This window comes from Anopheles gambiae, chromosome 2 (genome assembly GCF_943734735.2).
Source record: "Anopheles gambiae chromosome 2, idAnoGambNW_F1_1, whole genome shotgun sequence".
Classification (NCBI taxonomy): domain Eukaryota; kingdom Metazoa; phylum Arthropoda; class Insecta; order Diptera; family Culicidae; genus Anopheles; species Anopheles gambiae.
Genome location: NC_064601.1, coordinates 17,645,174 through 17,661,917, shown reverse-complemented (window position 1 = coordinate 17,661,917; position 16,744 = coordinate 17,645,174). Strand labels below are relative to the sequence as shown.

The 16,744-nt window shown below is 50.1% G+C and overlaps 1 protein-coding gene across 9 annotated transcripts; it reads left to right on the top strand.

The window, feature by feature from the left end:
• The first annotated feature begins 1,098 nt into the window (after window positions 1-1,098).
• On the top strand, window positions 1,099-16,086 carry LOC4577427 (transcription factor GATA-3). 9 transcript variants are annotated; one of them, XM_061643927.1, is made up of 9 exons: window positions 1,100-1,366; window positions 4,944-5,049; window positions 13,097-13,347; window positions 13,423-14,032; window positions 14,103-14,606; window positions 14,679-14,966; window positions 15,054-15,294; window positions 15,359-15,635; window positions 15,739-16,086. In XM_061643927.1, exons 3-9 carry the CDS (start codon window positions 13,097-13,099, stop codon window positions 15,830-15,832), a joined length of 2,265 nt encoding a protein of 754 aa, XP_061499911.1. In that variant the 5' UTR covers window positions 1,100-1,366; window positions 4,944-5,049; the 3' UTR covers window positions 15,833-16,086. The 9 variants fall into 9 exon arrangements, with proteins under 9 accessions (XP_061499912.1, XP_061499911.1, XP_061499910.1 ...); XM_061643926.1 differs by lacking the exon at window positions 1,100-1,366 and adding an exon at window positions 1,415-2,424; XM_061643928.1 differs by lacking the exon at window positions 4,944-5,049 and having other exon boundaries at window positions 1,099-1,366.
• The last annotated feature ends 658 nt before the right edge of the window (window positions 16,087-16,744 follow it).

The window sequence follows — 16,744 nt, the reverse complement described above, 5'->3', positions numbered from 1 at the left end:
CTTTTTTGTAGTAGTGACTTTAACGATAAGTGGATTATGCGATCGCTAGTGGGGGGAATACGAGGAATGTAAATGCAGCATATTTAAGTAACCTGCTCAACACCTGAAGGAGGCCTCCATTATTGTAACTGTCAAGAGCTCCTGATACTCTAAATTTGCTAATGCGCGTTTGGGAGTACTACTATGGGCGGAAATTCCCTTGATTGCGTTCATTATTTAAAGATGATTTTTTGAAAGTTATTGTGCCATGTGCTGTTTATGTGCTGTTAGCACAAGCAACTGCTATGATATTTTACCACATCCGCCTCTCTTTGCTACTTCCATGAATTAAAGGGTGAAAGATTGTATTTAAATCGATTATTGCTTAGTAATTTACTGCAGGATTAATTTTTGAAACCCAACAATTAAGTCAATCGACTCTTTGCTGTTCATTTTTCTTCTATTAGGCGTAACGTCCTAAGCATACATGGCAGCTTATACAGGTTTTCGAGACGTATTCAGTACCACACAGTCGGATAGCCAGTTTTTGCTACGGGAGATTCTAGATTTGAACCCATGAAGGGCTTGTTAATAAGTCTTATAATTACGCTAGCCGATGAATGACCGTTAAGCTTGCGACCGAACAACAACACATGTATGTACATTGGTTGAACTCTCTTATGCCATATGACTAAACCAACCAGTCACAGAGAACCACACGAAGGTGGGCCTAGCCTGACTTTAGCTGCTGCGCCGAAGGCAACACATGGTTTCTAACATGGTAATGCCGTCTTTAGCTCCTGTATAGCAAAAACATACGACCCGTTCCAACGCCAACACTTTGCGCAAACTTCCGCATCCTGCGGTGCGCATCCGGTCACCGTGCCCGATGCACTACCGGTACCGATCCGGTCCGTGGGGCGGAAAACCCGCATTTTCAAGTAGCATAGAGAGTAGTTATTCTGCGCCTATCTGGCCACTTCGCCCACCCAGATATAGGTTGATAAAACTGTTGTCAGAGATAGGGAGTTATCATCCTTTTGCATGTAAGAAATTATAAGGTTAGTATGATAGGAGATAACTGTCCGTTGCCTGGGAGAGGAAGGTATCGCTTTCGAACGCCGTTTGGCGTTCATTGCGTTCGAGCAGCCGGAACCCGAGCGGCCGTGCATCTACTAAGCAAAAAAGTGTTCAAATTTCACCCTCACTCTCTCTGTCCATCGTCCTGATCGGAGTGGATGGCGCACAATTCTTGGAGGTGTGAGGTAGTGTGTATCCTCGTTGCACATCCGGTTCCGGTCGAGGCAGAAGTACGTGCATCGGTTTGGCTCTCCGCTGGAGGGTACGCACCGTGCGGACGGGCGAAGCGTAACCGGCGCAAATCAAGGTACAACAAGTTGATATGTTAACTTATCAACGCCAACACTTCACTATCTGCGCTGAGATATAACTTTTTCGAAAACCCGAACCCTCTGCTGCCAGCGAGTGCTAAATTTTATATTATATTATATTATCACAATATTTGAGGCATCACACTCCGGCGGACAGCATTGCCGCAGGTCGGTCGCTTCGGGCGCGGCGCACAGTGTTTGGAAAGTGCGTACAAGTGCGGGTGGGCCAGTGGGTCGGATGGAAGTCATGCACTTCTCACGTGTGTGGCAATCGACGAGTCGGATGAGTGTATCCTTTTTTGGTGGTAGTGATGTGACTGTTGTTGATGTGATCAATTGTGATGTTGGGCAGTGTTTTACAACGTTTGGCATTAGCTAACTATGGCAAGCCGGGATGTTTGTCCGTGGTGCAATGATGAGTTGCTTTGTGTGCGGCTGCTGTCTAGATGTCGCTCGAGCGATAGAGAGCCGTTACCGGGGCGGCGTTTTATTCTGCGATGTGAATCGAAATTTATGGCCATGTCATATAACTCAGTTCTACGAAGCCCGCGTCCCGTCTCCGTCGCTTAACAGCGCGCGCCACGTCGTGTAAGTGTAAGTACAGGATTGTCGAGGTGTCTGCTCGTTCGCTGGCAATTGTTGTGCGATCATGTGACGAGATCTGAGGTGCGCTGCTGTCGCAATGCTGACGTGGAGTATGCCTTACGCCGCAGAACAACTGCCTCGGTGTACCGGTGGATGTCTGCGACTCCAAACGACCTGTTCCGAGCAGCGGAGTGTTTTATCAGGTGGGCCGCTCCCTGTACCGAGGAAGGTGTTCGATTGATAGCTCCGCTTCTTACGTACCCTGGCCCGGCACGGCTACCCTTCCCTTATCAACCGGGTGCTTCCAATCAAGGCGATGTGCACACACAAAATGGAGTAGCTTGTGCCGAGTCATGGCCGCAGGAACGCTTTGCTTCGGGCACCACGATGAAATCCCATCGATAACTCTTTACTACATGCCCACCGCTCCAGTTGGGTGTTGGTGAGGAGGAGGAACAACGAAAAAAAGGTACGTTTACAGGTAATGTACCCCTGACTCCCCCACCCCATTTTCGGTTCGCTATCACGCTTTACATCGGAGGGCTCCGGGACACCCCGGTCATTATCTTGTGTGTAAGGGTGTGAGAGTATGCGCGTGTGTGTTTACCCTACCTAATGAGCATTTGGCGCGAGGGGTATATGCGCGTGTGTGTGTGTGTCTGTGGTGTATGTTGCAATGCAAAGATAAGACCCTCCCCGGGGCCACCCCTGAAATGAAGCAATTGTGGCAAAACACCTCGCCGGCACCAGCGCGCGGCTCACAATTACAGCAAACAAGTTGCGCAGTTTCTGCAGGTGAAGGAATCGCGCGGCGAGAGAATTGAATCTCCTGTCCCAGGTTTCCAGATCCGACCAGGCCCACCCCTCTTTCCCCTTTTGCTCCGACCGCACACGGTTTGGGTGCAATTTTGTGCTCGCGCGTTCAAAACTCCCGGGAACGTGCGCTATTGCTCAGCAGGTTATGAGCGTTGGGCATGCACGACTGTGCGTAGAATGGGCTTGCGGGGAGATTTCATTATAAGTCCCACTTTAATAGGGTTCTATCAAAACAAACAAAAAAAAAAAAAAGGAAAGAAAATGACTGGCACAAAAGATTGATCGAAGGCAGAATTTCTTATTTTTCCCCCTTTTTCTCTGCTGCTGCTGTTCATCTCCACGATCAATCAATAACCATAACTGTCACCCGTGGGCGCATTTCAATAGGTGCAATTGTATGATACGCTTGTTTTGGGAGCAATACAATGGGCCGAAGCACCAACATTGTACCTGCGTCTGGTGTGCCATTTCTACCGGGGCCAAACCTTCACGAACGATATTAATACCACGCTCGACCGGTCCGGCAAACCGTTCGGGCATATATGGGCGGATTAAACGAGCAGGCGAGGCTTATCGATCGCGGTTAGGCAACGTAATTAGTGGTAGCTTTGCCTCGATGAATTCGAGCCTGCCACACATCCAGAAAAGGGGTTCGTGCCTTACCGTATGATAATCCTTCCTGCGCTGTGTTATGATGTATGTTTCTTTATTCGCTATAATTTCATACCGTGATGTTTATGGCACACGGGACGGGTGAGTAAGGGCGACGGATGTTTTCTCATCACGTTCCCGCTAGCTCTTGATGCATTTAGGAGTCGCTCCGCGGCTCAATCCCAACATCCCCCGCTGCTAACACGCTAGATAAGATAAGAGCACGTTACTAGCCTACCGAAAATCGATACCAATTCGTGGAGCTAGCAGCACCGGGTCAGATTTCGGGGTAAAACCCTGCCTTCCTTGAGAAGCCCTGCTCCTCTCCTTACCATTTTTTTTGTGCAGCCCAACGAGACCCAAATCGTGACGTCCCCTCGTGGTTGACAGTGGCAGGTTGCAGCTGCTGTACCAAACGCACCAAACTGCTTCCGCGCCACAGCGCTCCGCCAGATGCACTGCCAGCTAATCTGGAGCCCGAGCTAGACGTGATTGTTTTCGATTAGCTTATCCGATCGCAATCGCTGATCGGAGATAGTGTGAGCGTTGTCGTGCGATACGTGTGTGCTGGCCGGGGCTCGTGCGCTAACATCTCTGTTTGCTCGGCCCCGGGGCCTACCCGGGCCAATGTGCAAGCGGATATCGACGACCGATGCGGGCGATTTGTACGTGCAAATAACAAATTTGTCTCAGCTCAGCACGGGCCACGAGTCCGGCCGACCACGACGAGGTAAAGCAACAAACAAAAGCATGTTGAAGGATGGTCAAGCGAGGTTCAGGTGGTAGGGAATGCAATTTTTGGCAGTTTTTATTCTCAATTTGTCAGTCTGTTTTTGTTCCTTCCCCAATACGACACCGGGAAGACGACCGCATCGGCTCTAGAGGCGTCCCGAGCACGATCACGTGGGTGCGGGTCGCTTGTTGGGGGTTTTGTTTGTCTCGCAACTGCTCGCAGCGAGTGATGATGGTGCTGGAGTGAACGCTCTTACAAACAAAATCGTAGCAAAACGACGACCGAAAACCTCGTAGACAAACACAACCGGCAACCGGACCGGACGGATGGCATCACGGAGGGCAAAAGCTCTTTACGTGCGTCCGAGGGGTGCCTTTGGAGTTTATTGCAGTCCAAACAACACACACACACATAAACGCCGCAAACGGGTGTGATGATGGGACACGGGGGACGGGGCAAGGAACCTCAGCAGGGAAATCTGCACCCTCTGGACAAACAGCACAGCACCGCTCAGAGCGGGCAATGACGATGGCAACACTCGCCGGCAGCGCGAAGGGTGTGGCGGGGCTCACTTCCTTTCCTGCGGGGCCAGCCCGGATGGACGGAACCGTACGGTCGGCCGCGTGTTGATTTTACCTCAAAGCTGTGGGGGTGTATGTGTTGTTTCATGTTTTTTTCTTCTTCTGTACAATATTATTTGTATGTTGTGTGGCAGCGTTTTTTTCCGCTCCGGAACATCTTCACCTCTGTCTCACACGCTCACTCTCTCGCTCTCTGTCGTCCCTTAGCAAACGCGGGCACCATGTACGTACGCGGAGTTTGGGCACACCGGTGAGGCGGCTGCCTAGGGACGGTCATCCTGGAGACCTGGTTTGAGAGCACGATTTGCGGGCGGTAAGTACGGTCGCGGTTCTGGCGGGCTGGCGTTCAGTGTGCTTTTGGGCGGGAAAAGCTTCGGAGGAGCGCACCGGACTCGATCGACCGACCTCGGAAGTGTGTCGATCGATCGCGTACGATAATAGCATCGTGGCACCGAAAGGAGTGCATGTGTGGGCTATGTACCGGGAGGAGCTTCGAACAGCGCTCAGCGGGTTTGATTGATGGATCGGTGGGATGTAGAAACGGTCGTCGTCGCGCTGTTTACCGTGCGTAAGCTTGTGTTGCCTTCGATGCGTAAGTCGGGTATCGCTGTGTGCGTTTTATGTGCAATCGTCGCGAGTGCGCGCTGCGGGAAGGTGTGAGATTTTACTGTTACTTCAGTCCCCGGTGAGTGAGTGATAAGATAAGGAGCAGGAGGCCTCCTACACCCCTTCCGATCGGCAAAACCATCCGACATCCCGAAGGTACTGGGGTTCCACACCACAACACACTGGCGCGCGGGGCACCGTCGTATCACAGCCCTCAGCGCTCCCGCCAAAATCGGCCCGATCGGTCTGTCGATGAGGTGTCGATAATATATATAGAAGGAAAAAAAAATAGGGGCCGCTTTGCTGTTGCTGCTGTTGCTATTGCTGTTGTTCGTGCTCTCCACACTGTTACCCATCAAATTCGTTCCAATATGTACATAATTTGTGGCGGTGCGGTAGTCGTCCCCACATGTCGTGCGGTGCGGCGTCCTTAGTCGCAGTGAGATGCTCCTGCTGGTGTGATCGGTGGTATATCGGTGGCGCGTTTCGGGCATCGATTAGTGAGGAGTGATTAGTGAGCGCGCGCGCACACACACATTTAACGCATCTCGCACTTAGCAGCATAGTTCGCCCAGTTTGTCGATGGAAGTTTGCAAATAGTTGACCATAAACCATTAGAAAGTTATTGTTCTCTACGGAACATACGGCTGCGAGTGAGTGACACGCTGGTGAAGTGATTTCGCGCAAAACCAAACGACAAACGACCGCTGACAGAGCAGACTATCTGGCACATACGGGCGTACCGCGTCACGTGGCCAATCACTAGAACTAGGCGTGCTAGATGGCCGTTTCATCCGATTCGAAGTGTGTCGGAGTGGCGGTGAGTTGTCCCCAGTCCGGTCCGGTACCGAGCACGGCCGTCACTAGTGTGTCCGCGTCTACGACTACGGTCGGCGGCGCGATGGTTTCCGGTGGCCCGGTAGCGATGGTCGATCCCGCTGCACCTTCGGCACCACCGCTAAACGAACCGTCCGATGATGCTGCTACGAAGGTACGCACTTCCTCTTCTGCTTTCTCAAAAAGGGCACTCTGGCGAGCCGATTTGCCGGCCGGCTTGCCCGGGGGTTTCACAAGACGCATCCTAATCGGAGGACGCCGCTACAGCAGGATTCTAATCAGTGGGACGCTTGCTTGTGGGTTTCGCTGCCACACACCGATAGGCCGGCAAGCGTGCCAACCAACCGGACCAGTATCAGCAGCTTCTCCAGTAGTATCACCAAATGGAGATAAAATGGGCCCGCTTTTTTATCGGAAGATTCCATACTCCCGGTTGTTCCCGGACCCGGTTGGTTGGCGATGATAGTCCGCCTGGAGTTGGCGGAAGGTCCCAAGCATGTGGGAGTGACTCCATGTGATTGTGTGTGTGTGTTTGTATGTTTGTAGGAGCTTCCAAGATGGTTATCGTGTGGTCCCGCGGGTTAGCCCTATCTGGTTGGCCCCCTATCGGCTCCGGACGAGTAATCTCGGAACTTTGGCGTGTTGGTTGTGTTGTTGGGCTAATATGATAAAAAAGTGGCCAGCCCACGCACGTACGCATGCAGCCAGCGCCGGTGTGGCGGTTTGTTTTGGTTTTACGAAACATTAGCAAACGTTGGGCAGTGTTTTAAGCAGCGTTTGCATCTTCGAAGATGCCATTCGAGGAGCAATGCCTTTGATGGTGAAGGATAAGGGAAGCAAAGTGGGCCTTACCCTATGCCTATGTTACGTCATGATGGTTTGCACTTTGGGAAAACGCATAAATCACAAAAAAAAAAATCCCAAAACGCCGAAAAGTATGAATGGTTGCCTTTTTTCTTGCTGGTAAAAGCATGTGCCTGTAAGCATTATATAAGGTAACGTTCCTAGCGTAACGGGCAGATTGTGCCTTTTTCCGCCTCACACTAGGTGGTAGACCAACCCAGACCAGGAATCAATGCCAATGGGACCGCTCAATAAAGTGTCTCGATGCAGTGTACGGGAAGGCGTAATAATCATAACTTGTGGCGCCTCCCGAACAAGTGCCTTGGGTTTGGCTGGGGGTGAAGGGACTGGTGAGAAGGTGAAACAAAGAACGGCTGTTGACTGTTTTTGTGTGTGTGCGTTTTTTTGCTGTATGTTCCTGTTTTACGCATCCCGGATCTTTACGACGTAATGATGGTCAAGGTCGAGATTTATTAGATTTTTTTTTGTGTAAACCTTCTGAATGTCATATGGCGCATATCGGTACCGTTGGCTTTATGGAAGGAAATGAATGGGGTATAAGTCAGCATACCTGCTGTCTGTTATAGAAATTTGGAGCAAAAGATATTGCTTGTGTGTTTACTGGTGTAATTAGAGTTAAAAATTTTACAACACTCTCCAATGAAGCGCTACTGTTGAGTGCTTTCGGATGCTGTTTGCTGTTTGTAACGAAACGAGCATCCAAATTATACTGTTACAATCAATGTAAAAACATTATTCCATCCTATTGTTAAAATTATATTGGTTGTAAATAGTAGTGGTTGTTTCCTGTTTTCAGTTACTATTCTTTCTATGCAAAATGCTCTGTGGAGTAAAAAAAAAGATAAATTACTTATAAGAAGAAAGAAAGGCAATAACTTTTGATCAGCGTGAACATTAAATACTGTATCCATATTCATCTTTTTATTGTCGTGCATTAATGACACATATTTGTTGTGCTATTTTTAATTTTGCCATGTTTTATGTTTTTAATTAAAATCTGGTTGTAACGCTTGGGATTTATTTCTAAACTAATGAAAGATGATAATTATCATTAAAAATCATCAGTGTAGCAAACTATCATAAAAGCAAATTAAAGAAAAGCTAGTTAAAATCAATGGGACACTCTCTAAACTGTTAACTGCGCTACATTATCTCGAAATAATTGAAAAGAACTCCACCTAATGTATCTCTTAATACGTGCGCTTTACATGTTTTGTCCAATAATTGTACAGATGCAAACCGATTAGATATTAACGAAGGTTTGTACGCTTTTTCTCTCCCTAAATGATGATATTTGTGTAACAAAAAACTCTTCCCTTTACCATTGCTGCACCTGCACCAATCCGAACGAGGCGTAACACGGTTCGTCACATCTGTCTGCAATGTCTTCGGGCACCTTTAATTTCGGCGCCTGTGTAGCAGACTGTGGTCCAAACCGTTGGCATCAACATTGAGCGAGCCCGATTCCTCAGAATTACACGCACCGACCTCAAACGCGCTGGCCAGCGCGTCACGTCACGGCATAAAAACCTATGTAAAATTGGTTAGATAACATGCATTTCCCCTCGAGCTTTCCCCTCGATCGCGAAGGATCGCTTAAATTGGGATCGCTCAGCTCGGAGACAAGGGCCGAAGAACCGTCGGACCGGGGTAAGATTTTACTGCTTATCGGGCACCGAGCCTGTGACACTGTGTGCGTCTTATGCGCGGCCGCCAATGATGGCGATGATGATGATGATGACGATCGGAAGCGATCTTGCTCCGAGCGTTGATCGCGTTCGAATACAGCCCACCGCGACACGTTTCGTTAGTTTTCCTCTGCTTCGGATCTGTTGTTACCCCGGCACCATATTTATAGCTTTCTGATAGTGATATCTTACTTGCATGTGCGATCGGTCATCGCAAAAGGGAATGTAAAAGTTAGAGTGTCGACCTGTCCCGGTGTCCCCTCACCCGGGTTGCATTGTTGACGACGCCTCGGACGCCTGAGCGCAGGCGCATTACCACTGCGTCCGAAGATGCGCCCGGGCACCCGGGGTGGTGGCTTGATGGATGGTCTAGTTTTTTTCGGTTCCTAAATAGCCGACGGGCAGTAAGTAGGCTGCTGCTGCTGCTGGACCATCACGGGCGTTCTCTCGCCGGAGAACGCATTCCATGCGCGTTGAGTCATCGTGGACGATGAGAGAGGCGACGAACTATTTCTACCTTCCTGTGTAGTGTGCAACGGGCGCCATATGTATACACTGGCGCCAAAGGAAAGTAGCGATCGGCCGTTTGATAGGTGTCGGTGCAATGAGTGGGAACGCAAACGAACTCCCGTGATCAATGAACTGTGGCGTAAATCACCGGGAAATATGGAACGGCTTTAAGGTTGGGCAAACGCTTTCTCATTAACGTTTCGAGGAAGGGTAGAGGCGATCATTTCTAGCGGGCAAATTACTTTCCTTGGAAACCATTTAATTAGTGCGACTGTGATAGCAGCAGCGGTATTCTCGGTCGGTCAAAATCCGAACCGTACCGTCATGGCGTAAATGTGGCAAGTAAATTTTCCGTGGCCGGCAAGCACGAAGCAGTAAAGTCGCTCAACGGGGAGGGTAGATGTGAGGTGGCCGTGCGAAGCGTATTTAATTACCACCCCAAAATGGAGACTCCCAGTGTCCACCTCCAACCCAGGGTGGAGCGGCTCATATGTGGCTGTGTGTGTGTGTGTTTATCGAAGGAATCTTTTTTGTAGCTTTGCCCGTGGTTGATTTTTTTTATTCGCTTGCTGTTTCCGTTTCTGTGCTATTTTGTACCTTCCTTTTACTGCGTGCAGACGGCCAGATAAGACGGAAATTTTACGAACGCTACTGACATTTATGAGCTCCCGCGCATCGAACGAGCGAATCGGGCTCGGCACAGTTGCTTGGTTCGTTTGCCCGGGTGGAATGAGTTGCAGGAACGCGTAAGCCCGCTTGTTTCGTGGAATTGATACGTAGCACATCATCATAGCCATATGTTCGCAAGGAATTCGTAAGGCTCTAAAGCTAACCCACCAAGCTTAGGGATGGCCGCAAGGCCACCATTAAAGGGGTTAGTTTGTTCGTTGAGGGAGTTTTTCGTAGGACGATTTGCTACGACCGTTTCGCAACGCACAGCAAGGCTAGCTTAGGGATAGAGCTGAGATATCGGGTGAGGAAAAAAAACGGAACAGGCGGTAGGTTGTAGAACTTACACACACAGTGCGTGTTATTAGGGATTGGTCGCTCGTTTTCTAGGTAGGTAGGCAGGCCGACGGATCTGGAGAGCAGACACTTGGCGCGCGCTGCTTTTATCACGGTGAGGCAAATCATCCACTTCGGTCCCGCTGGTACGGGAACACCCCGAGCCGGTCGGGGTTATCGGCCGTGGAAGGCATAGGTCGGGGATCGGATAAGATATGAGCTTTATCACACACTCACAAACACACACACGCACACCCGGTATCGATAGTTGGACGTTAGATGGACACCGACACTTTAGTGTGACCGTCCGTAGTACGCTTTGTATGCGAGTGCTAATCGCGGGAGCGAAACACTAATCAGGTGTCAAAAGCCAACATTCCAGCACTGGGAAATCACTTCCCATTTTTTTGTTTTGTTTGTTTGTTTCCGCTGGTTTCTGTACCGGGCGGATCTGTACGGATTGGAAGCAGGAGAAAGAGGACAGCTTGTATTTGCCCTTTCAGCTCTTTCTACAAACGTGTAATTGTTCGGTAGGAACGAGCAGCCCTGTAATTAAGTGCAATTGAAAAGCGTTAGAATGTTGATCTCGCTTTGACACGGGTTTGATACAAATTAATTCCCCTCGCAACACTGCTGGCATTTACGAATGAATAGAGGAAACCGAGAAGAATCCCTAGAAAGCACATGAGATATGACCGTGGCGCGCCGTTGATTGCTGCTTTATTGGTTCCATTTTGAGCTATTTCTCAATTCAATTTATCTAACGTTTCTTTTTGCTTCTTGGCCATGGCGGCAAACGAAAGGTCCCAAATGGCCCGCGGGTTCTTGACGCCGTTTACGCCCATACGCGTTCGTTTGTCCGTGGTTGAAATAGGGAAAATGGTACAGGGTACATTTCATTTCTCTCTCTCTCTCTCTGCGTGTGTTCCGGTGTGCCCATTTCGAGCAGGGCAGGGGGTCCTTTTCGGCACCATATGTGTGTGTGTGGACACTGATGGAAAGTAACCTTTGGTGTTTACCTTCTTATCGCATTGCAACAATCTCCTTTCGGGGCTAGAGGCTCCGGAGGTGCCTCTATTCCCGTGCCCACCGCCCGAATGCTTTGCCAGAGGGTTCGGTTTCTGGGGTAATAGAGATAGATTCATTAGCGGTTGCGCACGTGACACGCATGCATATTGAATGGTGAATTAATAATGGTGGCTTTATGTTTTGAAGGCACAGTGTTTTTTAATTGCGTCCCAAGATGATCAGATTTGACGCTTGTACGGGTAGGGCATAAAATGAAGCTTGCAGGACAGTTTGCGTTGCCGCTGGCACTGTATGAGGAAATGAGTAAAACAAACAAGCACTTTCATGGACAGAGGTGGCGATTGAACAGTGGCAAAATGGCAAATTAGTAATTTAGAAAATAAATGTATTTGATACAAAAAATAGGACGATCTATAGAATAACGTGAATTATACGGATTATACGGTGAAACATCTAGTACAACGTTCTACTCAATGTGAAACAGAACGATACATGTATTTAGACTTAGTTTGTTAAAAACGTATTTGAACGTATCAAAATGAATCTGGTTATATGAAACTTTGTTATGTTTGGGAGAATCATTTGATTGTTTTTTTATAAAATTTGTTTTAGTAAATCATATTTTGGAACATGAGATTCACAATTGAACCTTGAACTTATAAAACAGTTGATTGGGTGTCCCCCTTAATATGAACCGTCTTGGCGTGGCTAAAATTATATATTATAATAATTCATTGTATTACATAATTGATTGATTGATCGATTATATAAAACGATAGCATGGTCTCAAACTATATTCCATTGGTCCAATAGTATACAACTTGACTTCTATACTGTTAAGCTTGTTTTGTCAAAAGCCCTCATTTAATTGGTGTAAAAGTAAGAAGCAGGTTAGGAATAGTTTCACCAAAAGTACCGGTACTCCAGTTGATTGAGAACGGATGCAAACGCTCTACATAGTACGCTCCTCTTACGCTATGCACTATGTCGGCTTGTTTGTCCAATAGTATACAACTTGACTTCTAAACTGTTAAGTTTGTTGCTCAAAAGCCCCCATTTAATTGGTGTAAAAGTTAGAAGCAGGTTAGGAATAGTTTCACCAAAAGTACCGGTACTCCAGTTGATTGAGAACGTATGCATGCGCTCTACATAGTACGCTCCTCTAGCGCTATGCAATATGTCGGATTGTTTGCGGGTCATGATCGTTTTTTGGGTCGGCCGGAACACCAACACCGCTTCGGTGTTTATTCTGGAAGATTTCTTCCTGCTGTTCGGCAATGTCTGCTGTTGCCTCGTCCACTCATTGCACGCAGCGGAACCAAAATACCTTGACTACGTCCTCTCTTTCTCTCTTTCTCTCTTTCTCTCTCTCTCGTTCTTCGCTGGGTACACAGCACACCGGAAACGGGTTTGTTTGGGCGGAAATAGTATGAGCACGGGGCTGGCAGTTAGGTGCGTGCGTGGTTCGCGATTTGACGTTCTGCGCGGCAAACCCATCTAGCCGATGTTGTTTGCTCGAGCAGGTGATTGCTTAACGGAATCCCCAACATTTTACGTCAACTTGGGCCGTCGAACGCAAGCAAGCTCATCGACTCATCCGCAGTGTTCCGGACGTCCCAGTCCGGAAGGTGATCGATTCAGTGACGTGTGGTGGGTGTAGCGACGAGCCCTTTTTTGAAATACATTCACCAGCTCCACCCTACCGCTGTTTTGAGAGGATGAGCCATGACTCACGACGGTACTTCCTCGGCTGGAAGTTGGGATTGGTTTTGTTTTTGCATGGCTTTACGATTCGAACCATTCCGCTCCGCTTCTTTGCAGATGGAAGCGACGAACGAGCCCAAGGGAGAGGACCAGACGCCCAGTTCGGAAGTGACGTCCAGCGTGCATCAGCCAGTTGCTCATCAGCCGGTAAGCGTGTCACAAGCATCGCATACCCTCACCGACGTACCGGTGGATGGGATGATTGTGAACTCGGAACTACACACGGAACGCAGCTCGCCCGGCCAGCAGACGGCGGTGATCATCAACCAGCACAAGCAGCGCATGATCACGACCACGGGCCAGATAAGGTGAGTGGACAGATCCTGAACTGGTGGCTTGTCCACTAGAGAACGCGATTACTAAGTCAGTGCGCGTTTTTGCAGGGAAATCGCAGAAGGACAGGAACCACCGAACGAGTCATCGGATTACGATGCGGTCGAGTACCATCACCAAGCGGTACAGTCGGCGGGCGGTGTGGAGCAGCACGGGTATAGCTACGAGCCGACGCATACCACCAGCCAGGAGCATCAGCAGGGTGTGGTGGTAAGCTCGGCCGCTACCGCCGTTCAAGCCTCAAGCGTACAGGTCGTCAAGCGGGAGATGATCGAAAAGGAAGCGGCTTTAGCGGCGGCCACAGCAGCAGCCAACAACAATAACAACAACCCGCCAGAAACTACCATCATACCGGTGCAGACGCAAACCATCTTCGTGGAGTACAAGAACGACGGCGAGGAACCGGTGCGGTACGTGAACCGGTACGAGGACGTCAAGTACCATCCGCACTCGCGGTACATCTATCAGCAGCCGCCCGGCGGACTGCCGCTCTCGTCAACTCTACATTCCACCGGCTCGGGACATCCACATTTGTCGCACCATCCGCACCATGCCCACCATCACCATCATCCGCACCACGGCCATGGGATGGTGCCGGGACATCAAACCCATCACCACGTACACGCACAGTCGGCACAGGTACATCAGACGATAGAAGCGGTACGACATTCGTGAATGCATTTTCCCGTGCAGATCTTGCTAATTTCCCTCTGCATCATCTCTGCCACAGGTTTCCCAGCATCCGTCGAGTGTCGCGGTGGCCACCCAGTCCGGCACGACGATTCAGGTGCAGGCCCAGCCGCACCAGCAAACCATACAGGTGTACGAAACGCACGAGCCCGGCTCCGGACCGGGCGGTGAGCAGGTGCAGCAGGTCGCCGAAGGGACGGTCGATGCGAAGACGCACTACACCAACCTGGAACCGGTGCACACGCTCGCCTCGCCCCAGAACTACTACATCGCGTCGGACGGGTACGCGACCGGCAACTACACCACGTTTCTGCCCCAGAAAGAGACGATCTACTACCATTCGCCGAGCCCGAACCCGGTCCTGTACAAGGGCGATCCGACGCTTACCTCGTCGTCGATCATCACCAAGCAGATACACTACACGCCGTCGCTGCCGGGCACGCAGAACATGTACGAAAATGCGACCGGGCACAGCAGTAGCTCGCCCGGTGCGCAACAGATCTATCCGGGCTACTGGAATGGAGCGGGCGTAGACTACAACACTGTAAGTAGCTCAATAGAGAGGCTTCAGTAGCATTTCGTTGCGCGATCTAACCCAGCTTCTTCCCATCCACAGAACTTTACCGGCACGATCGTGATGGACAATGCGGGCGGCAATGTGGGGGAGTACGCGACGAACGGGCAGCATAGCTGGCAGATCAGCTCGCTGAACGATGCGTACGATCCGCAGCTGGCAGCGCCACCGGAACACCGTGAATGCGTCAACTGTGGCAGCTCCGACACACCGCTCTGGCGGCGGGACATCGTCGGTCACACGCTGTGCAATGCGTGCGCCCTGTACACGAGACAGAATCCGGGCACGAACCGACCGCCCAACCGGTCGCAGAAAGCCAAACAAACTGTGGTAAGTGGTTGAGATGGTTTTCGGCTGCTACTGGCCTACGATCGCACGGCCACGAGTAGATGATGATCGTTTTGCTGTTGATTTTAGAAAACACCACCCGCCCAAGGAAACCGCCGTTCGGGCGTGACCTGCGCCAACTGTCAAACCACCACGACCACGCTGTGGCGCCGGAACAATCAGGGCGATCCGGTGTGCAATGCGTGCGGGCTGTACTACAAACTGCACAGCGTCAACCGCCCGCTCACGATGAAGAAGGACGGCATCCAGACGCGCAAGCGCAAACCAAAATCTAGTCAACAGATTCAACCGATGAACGGGCTTACGACGGGTAAGGGATTCGATTGCCGTGCGGGAGGGATTGGAGTGCAATCTAACAGGGTCGTGTTTTGCAGGCAAGCTGCTACCTTCGATGATACCGTCCCAGTATCACTCGATCGCGACCGAACCAAAGCTACTGAACGCGCCTCAGTCCCATCTGGTGCAGACGTCCCAGCCGATGGAGCTGCACAACAGCTCGCCGGGGCAGGACCCGCGGTACGTGGACAGCTCACCCGGAGCACCTGGTGGAGGCGGTGGCAGTGGCAGTGGTAGTGGTGGTGGTGGTGGTGGTAACTCGTCCCCGCATCTTCCGCCCGTTCAGGGTAATCTAGCACGCCACATACCAATATCGTAGGTATCGTCCAGGGGGGGAACTGCAAATACGGGTGTCTTTTGGAAAAGTGAACAACCTTTGCTAACATCTTCCTCCGTTCTATTCAACTCCGATCCACAGTGTACCAGTGTCGATGGATAGCAGCCGTGGTGCGAATGGAGAGATTACGAGCGTCATTACCAGTACGGCGGTGGCCGAGCGGTCGGGAAATTAGGTGTGCAAGGTCAATGAAAATCGACCTCTAGTGGAGTTACTTCAGGTGGCAGTCGAAAGAAGTGTCATGTCCGTGTCGTCGTGTGCCAAATACAAACTAGAGTTAAGCGAACGCCTAGGAAATAGCAGTAGAAAGGTAAACACTAGCTACATTTCAAACGCACTGTACAGACGGTTAGATAGCGAGCTTGGGGAAGACTGTGTGTGGAAGTATTCTTATTAATAAAGTAAAACAAAACAAAGTCGTACTTAAAACGGTCATAGCGTTCCATTCACCCGAGGAACCGTCCGTGCCCGGTGACTCATTCTGTTTTCTAAATTCCTCCCTAAAATAGTTAACGGTGCACCCTCGAACCCTCGAAAAAAGTAGAAACGTTGTAAGATCACATCTTGCATCGCAGGAACGCAGAGCGCAGGATCAATTGTCGCTTTACTTATCTCGCGCAGGTCTGGTCCGGTCTATGGGTGTTTATCTTCGCCCCATTTAACTAATGCTGTGCGGCGGGAAGTGATTCTTTTTCGGTGCACATTATAAGATCATTTGGGAAGATTTGGTCCGCGGCAGTGCTCAAAGCTCAAAGGCACACGAACAAATGGCTTACAAATTAGAATGGAGGTTGGCTGTGTGCATTGGGATTACGAACGCACGAAGGTCTGAGTTTTCCGGCAGCATCGTCTGAGGTTGGATGAGTCACCGTTTCATCTAGCGCCGAAGAGCGTTGAATGTAAATTTAAAAGAAAATTTTCATTTGCATTGAATTCTTTCAATCTCGGTGGTAGGTGGGCAATAATCGTCTATTGTGTGGCGATTGGCGCCATCGGGGAAACTGCATCTTAACTGTCCGCTCCTACTGCGAGCGATGCTAACTTCCTTTTCGCAAAATTGCATCCTGTTGCGAGGATGGGGCGAACG

Coding starts and splice junctions, on each gene's coding strand:
- LOC4577427 (XM_061643921.1), top strand. CDS start 6,124: ATGGCCGTTTCATCCGATTCGAAGTGTGTCGGAGTGGCGGTGAGTTGT. Junction 13,348..13,422: donor ACGACCACGGGCCAGATAAG/GTGAGTGGACAG, acceptor GCGTTTTTGCAG/GGAAATCGCAGAAGGACAGG. Junction 15,295..15,358: donor GATGAACGGGCTTACGACGG/GTAAGGGATTCG, acceptor CGTGTTTTGCAG/GCAAGCTGCTACCTTCGATG.